Here is a 9400-nt window from a genome sequence, read left to right as displayed (position 1 = left end):
CCAGTTCATTGATATAATGTAGACATGTATTCCGTAAAGAGTCATACGTGCTTTATTAAAAGAACTTGCATGACATCTTTTGTCCTACCCTCCTGTGGCAGCGGGGTCCATATTGGAAACTAAGGGATATTAAGGCCTCCTTTTAATAGAGATCCGGAACAAAGCATTAACACATTGTGAATACATGAACTCCTCAAACTACGGTAATCACCGGAAGAAGTCCCGGTTATTGTCACTCCGGGGTTACCGGATCATAACACGTAGTAGGTGACTATAACTTGCAAGACTGGATCTAAAACATGGATATAATGATGAATTCATAAACGGTTCAGATCTGAGTTCATGGCACCCGGGCCCAAAGTGACAAGCATTTAGCATAGCAAAATGCTACAACATCAATCTAAGAACATAGTGGATACTACGGATCAAGGCCTAACAAAACTAACTCGATTACATGATGAATCTCATCCAACTCCTCACCGACCAGTGAGCCTACGAAGGAATTACTCACTCCCGGTGGGGAGCATCATGGAATTAGCGATGGAGATGGGTTGGTTATGACAAAGAACGAAGATCGCCCTCTCCGGAGCCCCAAGCGGACTCCAGATCTGCCCTCCCGAGGAAGAACAGGGCTTGGCGGCGGCTCCGTCTCGTGGAACGCGATAATTCTTTCTCCCTATTTTTTTCCTGGAAATATGTGATTTTATAGTATCAGGGGGATCGTCTGCAGGGCCACCAGGTGGGTACAACCCACCTGGGCGCGCCCTGGTGGGTTGTGCCCACCCAGGTGCCCCTCTCTGGCAGATCTTGGCTCCAGAAATTTCTTATTATTGATATAAAAAATCCTCGCAAAGTTTCGTTCCATTCCAAGAACTTTTATTTCTGCACAAAAACAACACCATGGTAGTTCTGCTGAAAACAGTGTTAGTCCGGGGTTAGTTTCATTTAAATCATGCAAATTAGAGTCCAAAACAAGAGAAAAAGCATGAGAAAAAGTAGATACGTTGGAGACGTATCAACGCTCGTCGGACGCCGGCAGGGCACCTAGCTGGTCCGTGCGCGCCGCGACTCCCTTCATCGGCCGTCTCCTTCGTTGATGCCCGCAAGTTGTTCGACAGTTTGCCAAGGTACAAAATGGACTCCGTCGACGAGTTCTTTTTTCACAATTTCCTTTGCGACTCCGACGATTCGTCGTCTGATGACGAGGAGGAGATATTGGTTGCCGTGTTGGTCCATCACCACCTCAATAGCTAGCATCCGTTGTTTCGTGGCTCCATTCCGGGCCACCTTCCGGCATTTAATCGCAACCGAGAGAGCGGGCATTTCCTTTTTTGGAAGGACTACTTTGATACAACAAATCCGTTGTTCAAACATCAGAAATTCTGCCGCTGTTTCCGTATGAGTAGGCATCTTTTCAACCGTATTAGAGAGGGAGTGGTCGGCTATGATGACTATTTCGAGTGCAAAGAGGATGTCGTTGGAAAGATTGGTTTCTCCTCTTATCAGAAATGCACTGCCACCATCCGAATGCTTGCATACAGAGTGCCAGGTGATCTCATTGACGAGTACGTCCGTATGAGCGAGTCTACATGCCTAGACTCCCTGCATAAGTTCTGCAAGGCTATTATTGCTGTGTTTGGCCCTGAGTACTTGAGAGAGCCGACTCCTGAAGATACAACCCGTTTGTTGGCGATGAATGCCAGCAGGGGCTTCCCAGGGATGCTTGGCAGCATAGACTGCATGCACTAGGAGTGGAGGAACTGCCCTTCTGCTTGGCAAGGGCAGTATAAAGGGCCATGTCAGGGCTTGCATTGTCATACTAGAGGCCGTGGCGTCTCAAGATCTCTGGATCTGGCACTCTTTCTTTGGCATGGCCGGATCACACAATGATATCAACGTGCTTCAGCGCTCGCCGGTGTTTGCTAGGCTTGCCGAAGGCAACAGCCCACCGGTGATCTTTACTATCAACGGCCACAACTATGACAAATGATGGGTGACGGTATCTATCCTCAGTGGACCACTATTGTGAAGACAATCCCCAACCCTGTCGGAGAGAAGAGGAAAAGATTTGCCCAAGAGTAGGAGAGTGCTAGGAAGGACGTCGAGCGTGCCTTTGGTGTTTTGCAATCTCGATGGGGCACCGTTCGGTATCCTGCTAATACTTGGAGCACACAGAAACTGTGGGAGGTGATGACTGCTTGTGTGATCATGCACAATATCTCTACTCCTAATGTCTCAGTTGGTAGTCCGCGTTCCGGGTTTTATTTTCGTCCCACCTAATACGTTCTTTTTTGGTACTTCTTTGGTACTTGCTCCCACCTCCCGCTCAGCCGCAAAAAAACCGAAGAAAACCCCGCGATCGAGTCCCGCAAAAAACGCCCGACAGTGCGTCCACGAGCGAGGTCTCCTGCCCTCGAGCGAGGTCTCGTGTCCCTCTTGCGAGGAACAGTCGCCCCGACACTGCCCTCCTTCGCCGCCCCGACACTGCCCTCCTTCGCCCGCCGCCGCCCTTCGGTCCTTCACCGCCACCCATCCATCCATGCACTGCCGCCCTGGCACATCAAAACCGCCGGCGCGTAACTCGCACATCCATTAGATCCGGCGCTGGTCCCGTGCAGGACCCTCCGCTGATCGCTTCCAGGATCCGGCACCGATCCCTTGCAGTACCCGTCGCCGGAGACGTCCAGGACGTGACGAGCCACCGCCGAAGGCGTCCAGGATCCGCCGCCAGATACACTCACTCCAGGTATCACAGATCCGCCGCCAGCCATCTTATGAATAGAGATTTAGGTCGAATTTGAAATTTACATCCATCACATTTCATACACACACCCCATGAAATCTACAGCCATCACAGGCACCACGTATAAGAATGTACAGCCATCACATACATTACAGGCATCACGTATCAATATTTCCTTCACTTTGCTGTAGTAATCCTGCTATACTTTCGATATGTGAGATTCAATGTCATCAGCGGCTGAAATAGTCAGCCAAGAAATCGATTTGCCGTGTCGTGGGGTGATGACACATATCTTGCTTCTGCAAGCACTGACTCCTGGATCAATTATATTACTGAAACTGTCTGTCCCCTCCACCACAATCCGCACCTAGAGAAAAAATACAAATCAAAACTGATACATGTTGACTCTAAAGATGGGATAAAACAACCAAAAGAAAAGGTGGCTTACATCTCTGTTCAGAACACGAGTCTCTGTGAAATGCTTAGCTTCTCTTCCAAAACTATCTGGTGGAACTTCAGTAGAGGCTGTCGATGCAGCAAGCCTTTGTGCTGTTGTCAGTGGTGCAGGAGCTTCCCCAGAATCGTCACCATTTGTAGTGCCATTAGTACTGCCCTCTGGTTCGGCAACAACAGTAGGATTCGGTGGTCGTCTCCCCATGGACGGAGCTTGCATTTCATCATTCTCAATATTTACTTTCTAACACAAAAAATATATATGGAATCAAATAGAAGCTATTGAGAAGCACACCTGCACTCCAGCGACATATATCTGGACAATGGAAACTTGGAAGCAAGTAAACACGAATGGTGCTTGGAAACTTGGAGGCAAGTAAACACGAATGGTACTGCCATCACGAACTTGTTCGACAATGGCTTCCAGACTCTTGCCTTAATTTGCAACTGCAAAACCCTTTGCATCAAAACCACTTAGTTCGCCAATTGCTGATGGTGGAAGATCTCTTATCGAATCTTCAGCAGCACCAGGTTCCTTAGTTGGCAGAAAATAAGAACACAAAATTAGGTCATCATTCTATAGAAATTTGTGTCATGCAATTCAAAAGATGGTTGCAGGACAGCAGTAACCCCAAAAGAAAGCAAACCTTGCTCCAACGGCCTAAACCCTGTTGCTTAGCAACTTCCTCCAACCTCAGAAGCTCAGAGACATTTGGGAGTGGTTCACCCCCCTTGGGGCCTTGCTCCTTCACCTGTTCAAATAAATAAGATCAAAATTTACGAAAACATTTGGCACAACAAAACAATTGAGGACAAATTGTTTTGGTAATCACCCTTGCCCATCCTGCAGCAACCACCAAGTAGGCAACGTTCTTGTCGCCAAGGTAGACAGTGCCAAATTCTCGTCCGATGTTAGGAGCAGTGTAATCCACTCTAAATGTGACCTCCTGCAATAGATTTTAGTTTTTCATTTCCAAGAGAAAATAGAAGTCGTTTTTATGTGATTACATTCAGTAATAATACATGCATAGGAGGATTTGGAATAGATAAAAAAAGACACATCATGTACCTTTCCTACGCAGAGTTTCCTCAGATACTCCCTGCTTTCCCAAGCAAATGGCTCATCCACTCCACCACGACGAGCCTAGAGCACCACAAATATACGGATTCAATAGACAAGAAAAGATGGAGAAAAGAACAAATGTACTGCACAAATAATATCAACAATTTATTATAGATGCATTCCTAAGTGTCAAATTATACCAACAGAACACAGTCAAACAGTGGTAATGAAAATGCAATGATGGAGAGAAATTCTTGTGCCAAATACTAACTTCCATTGGCTCACAAGTGTAGCATGTAAACATAATTCACTATAGAGAAGGGTGGAAGCAGACCCTGCGCAATCAAGGCTTCAACTCAGTCTCTAGATCCAAAAGCCCATAGAAACTACCGTATAAAACAAAAAAATGACTAATATATTACATCCCTAGATGATCAGGCCTATATATAGCTTTGCCCCTGACAACCAACTAAACCAGTGACTTACTCTTAATTAATGGAGGAAATGAACACATGCATCAAGTAAAAATGTAAACCATATTCCCCTTGTCTAAAAGTGCAGACTGACTCTTACCAGCCTTGGGGCCATTAGGTATGACAGAGTGATGGACTTCTCTGGTGGAATCTCTGCCTTTGTGCTCCCCATGATGAGAAGGCAGTCTCCAGATGTCACAGCCTTCACCTTGCCCCTTAGCCATCCTGAAGCCCCTGTGCTTGCTGCCATGATAGCACCTATATTTGCAATCAAAAGGAAACAGAACTTCATTAGCTGTGAAGTCAAATTTAGTTCAGTCCTCCATATAAATCGACAATTCTTCTGTTAATCTGACACAGATTACTCACATGCACAGATTACTGGGAAAGAATGTCACTTCGCATTGATGAAGACACGAAAATCTGCATGTTTCGAAATTAAAGAAAACAGCACCAGTTTTAATAACTAGAAATAAGATGAGAAAGTAATATCTTAATGAGAAAATAACTTCGGTTACTTTGTTTCATTTTCAACACCCATCTGGAAAATGGGACAGGGCTGAGGCATATTGATCTACAAATATATATTACTTCGTTAGGGCCTCATGTTAGGGCTGAGGCCTATTTCTAGATGTACAAACATTTGCAAAACTGAGAATGCAAGCATGCTTAAACAAGGATTTATCAGCATCATGTAAGGAATTGAAATAATATAATCAGGAACATGTCACCACCTCTAATCAGGAACAATGATGGACTTGAACTGCAACTCTTGAGCTATAGGGCCTCTCAACAAGCCCCAGCATAAGAGAATGGACCCTACAGATGAGTTGGTCCATAATTAATTATGCTTTAAGTTTATGATTAATTACAAAGGAGCTATTGATTACCTGAATTATATTGCTTTCAATGAACAACAAGTGTGGCCATCAACTATGTTTCATCCAGGCCTCAAGAACACCACAGCCAGACACAAGTCGGAGGTAACGGTCATTCCATTTTGCGTATGGGTAATGCAAAAAGCAAAGCCGGTGAAGATCAACAAGAAGAGGACGTAGCTACAGGTATTAGGCACTGCACCAGGAATACTTGCATTTCTGACAGTAACAATCTTTTTGCATAATGTGTTGCAGGTCAGGCGAGTGGTAAAAATGTTGAAGAATACAGTGCAACCTTTGATACTGAAAAAGATGAAGCTATTTGCGCAACAGAACCCGGTATATAACTGTGTGAAAATTACTGTGAGGTATTGCCTGACGTGCATATCTGACAATGACATGGACCATGCTTAATGTGTTGCAGCCCCTACGAGCGAGACAAATCTGAAAGAATATAATTCAAGCATCTTAACCGTAGCTGCAAATCTTGACCCAATTTACACGACGGAAACAGGTACATGATTGATTGAAGATGTATTTGTTGGTTGCCAGCCTACCAGGCAAACATTGGTTTTGTATTCATGCTGACTAGAACCCTACAGAATGGGTAAGGCCTGGATACCATGCTGAAGGTCAAACATTTGCGGCTACGGCTAATCTATCAGTAGATCATGCTATTAATAAGATGCAGCTGCGAGATGATACTGAAGGTATCCATAGGCATGATATCCACCTTCCCAACCGGGGTATTCGGCAGTGGTTCAGTGTGTTTTATTTGTTTTTTGATTTGTACTTATAACATGATGCAGACGACACAGCTTCCGAACTGCTTGAAACTGTTTTTCTAAATAATGAATGCAAAAAATACGCTGAGGAAGCAAGGGAGCAGTACAATGCAAGGAGGCGTGCAGCTTATCGGAAGAATAATAATGAGGATATTGTCAGCTTACAAGATGAGAATCAGCTGGTACTTGCAAAATCAGGTGAGGTTGATGGCTGATCTTAGTTTGATGTGCATACGTATAGTATGCACATGATTCGTTGTATTAATCTATATCCCTGATTATAGATGATATGATGCTCATACTATGTTGCTTATTAGATCATAGGGATCTTATCAACGCTCGTAGGCTGGTGGCTTATCGCAATAACAAGTCAGATGGTTCGGCTAACCAACAAGTCAATGGGAAGTCATCCCGTCGCTAGTCTCTATGTGATATCACAAATGTTCTCGAAGATAGGGAGATAAATAAACCCACACGAGATTATCATGGTTGGTAAATTAATCCATGTCCCATATGCACTGTGTTTGCACGAAGGTAGTCACTTATTACGCAATTTAAATAAGTACTGACCAATCTTGTTGAATCATATAATTCAGCTAGCTCAACATTTCCTGCTACAAGTACGGTCACGTCTGGTCTCATTAATGAAAATGAAATACAAGGTAATCATATTTTGCCTACTCATTCAACAATGGCTGGCATGTTTCTGTTATATTCTCTAATTTTAGGGTTTGCCCTGAATGACACCAGATGCAAATGTAATGATGTATGACACCCAAGAAACAGAGCATAAAACGGAAGAAGAACGCAAGAGAGACCATAGAAATGCCCTGAGGAGGGCTTCCTATCGGCGGAAGAAACAATATAATGTTCAAGTTGAACATGCACAGACCATTCATTTATCAGGTAAGCTTATAATGATTTAACCATTATGGTCAGAACCGTCTTAATAATTAAGCATTAATTTGTGTGGACAACTTTGGTTCACCAGGCAACCCCACTAGCTCTAACTATACATCATTCTCGCATGATGCGCGGACATTTCCTGATACAACTACGGTCTCATGTGGGATCGTTAATGACAACGAGCTACAAGGTAATCAAATTTTGCCTACTCATTCAACAATGGCTGGCATGTTTCTGTTATATTCTCTAATTTTAGGGTTTGCCCTGAATGACACCAGATGCAAAGGTAATCATGTATGACACCCAAGAAACAGAGCATAAAACGGAAGAAGAACGCAAGAGAGACCATAGAAACGCCCTGAGGAGGGCTTCCTATCGACGGAAGAAACAATATAATGTTCAAGTTGAACATGCACAGACCCTTCATTTATCAGGTAAGCTTATAATGATTTAACCATTATGGTCAGAACCGTCTTAATAATTAAGCATTAATATGTGTGGACAACTTAGGTTCACCAGGCAATCCCACTAGCTCTAACTATACATCATTCTCGCGTGATGCGCGGACATTTCCTGATACAACTACGGTCTCATGTGGGATCGTTAATGACAACGAGCTACAAGGTAATCAAATTTTTTCCTACTAAAACAGCAATTGCTTGCATCTTAGTGGTATGATATCTAATTTTCGGGAATGTGTGTAATGGATCCAGATGTGATTTTGAATGACACACAAGAAACAGAGGAAAAAACAGAAGAAGAACGCAAGAGAGACCATAGAAACGCCCTGCGGCGAGCTGCTTATTGGAGGAACAAGGATAAGCATATCAAAGATCAAAACAAACGTCCATCTGGTACTTCAGGTATACGCTTACGTTCAATATCCTTTTCGGAAGCCGGGCCCTACTATTCTAGATGGCACTCCTCCAGTGCCGATAAATCAAACTGTTCTAACTATGTTTTGAAAATAATATTGATCCAGACGACCTGAATAGCCCTAGCGTTACAGAATTAATGAAAGAGGGAGCAACATGTCCCCCTTCAACTTTACACGCGTCTGTCATTCAAGACACTATTCTAGCTAGGAGGCAAAGTGACAATGAGCGGAAACGTAATTCAACAAACGAGCAAAGGGAGGCGAAAAACGCAAGTAGCAGAGCATGCCATCAGAAGAAAAGTGACGAATTAACGGTGGAGGTTAGAGAAATAAAGAATGAAAAAATACGCGTGACTCGCGTGCAGCGCCGCAAAAGCATGTCGGTGATTGAGAAGGGGGAGTCAAGTGCACAGAGGAAGGCCAATTATGAAAGAAGGAAAAAAACACCGTGCAAAGAATGCATCGCAATCCCCCTTACAAACCTTGCAAACTCAACCTCTGAATGGCCCACTTCCCCAAGCCGTGCATCACCCGTCTCTAGGGCCGCAAAAGATGATTCATCTGACGGCGATCCGGGGACGAACATGCCGAGATACTCTGCCGGTGCTGATGGTATGAAATTGCGATTGTCAGTTTCTTATGCTCATTCTCAGCATGTCGTTCTAACATGATCTTGTCTGTTCTCGCATTCTGTACGACGACAATGCAGAAGACATCGATGTATTCCAAAGCAGCACCATGGGCGATGAGCAGGAAGCACACGACTTGATTGATGAGGAGTACTACATGTTTTGCAACGAAGGTATTGCCAACTCTACACTATGACACTGTGGAGCTTTATTGTTGTGTCGTTTATTTTTTATTACTGTTTTGTACGTGATTTTTCAACAAATGCCCGCAGGATCCGATAACGACATATTGGATGATGACGAGGAAGCGAGCATGTCTAGCGCTAAACCTAGCGAGATTGATCCATTTGACACTGTCTACTCAAACATTCCAGACAACACTCACATCCTGAAAGTCAACGAAAATTGCAAACACTGCAAGGCCAGAAAGTTTGAGTCTGAGCCTGACGGCTTCTGCTGTCGCAATGGCCAGATCGAGCTTAAGCAACCGGAACCAATCCCAGAGCTTATGAGGCTATGGTCCAGCATGGATGCAGATTCTAGACATTTTCGGGAGAACATACGTTTCTTCAACGGGCATTTCGCCTTCACAA

General features: G+C 44.2%; 1 protein-coding gene across 1 annotated transcript; it reads right to left on the bottom strand.

Annotated features, from left to right (window-relative positions):
• Window positions 1–3554: 3554 nt before the first annotated feature.
• Window positions 3555–4986, bottom strand: LOC123167465 (ribonuclease TUDOR 1). The gene is made up of 5 exons (XM_044585305.1): window positions 4833–4986; window positions 4266–4340; window positions 4030–4143; window positions 3844–3948; window positions 3555–3731 (listed from the first exon to the last, which is right to left on the bottom strand). Exons 1-5 carry the CDS (start codon window positions 4980–4982, stop codon window positions 3633–3635), a joined length of 543 nt encoding a protein of 180 aa, XP_044441240.1. The 5' UTR covers window positions 4983–4986; the 3' UTR covers window positions 3555–3632.
• Between the last annotated feature and the right edge of the window lie 4414 nt (window positions 4987–9400).

This window comes from Triticum aestivum, chromosome 7D (genome assembly GCF_018294505.1).
Source record: "Triticum aestivum cultivar Chinese Spring chromosome 7D, IWGSC CS RefSeq v2.1, whole genome shotgun sequence".
Lineage (NCBI taxonomy): Eukaryota > Viridiplantae > Streptophyta > Magnoliopsida > Poales > Poaceae > Triticum > Triticum aestivum.
The sequence above is the reverse complement of the archived record's forward strand: the minus strand, read 5'-3'. Positions and strand labels throughout refer to the sequence as shown.

What these genes read in the sequence shown, in the direction of transcription:
- LOC123167465 (XM_044585305.1), bottom strand. Translation starts at nt 4,982, where the DNA reads ATGGCAGCAAGCACAGGGGCTTCAGGATGGCTAAGGGGCAAGGTGAAG. An exon ending in ACCTAATGGCCCCAAGGCTG is followed by an intron (nt 4,341 to 4,832) that starts GTAAGAGTCAGT and finishes GTGGTGCTCTAG; the next exon opens with GCTCGTCGTGGTGGAGTGGA. An exon ending in TTGCTGCAGGATGGGCAAGG is followed by an intron (nt 3,949 to 4,029) that starts GTGATTACCAAA and finishes TTATTTGAACAG; the next exon opens with GTGAAGGAGCAAGGCCCCAA.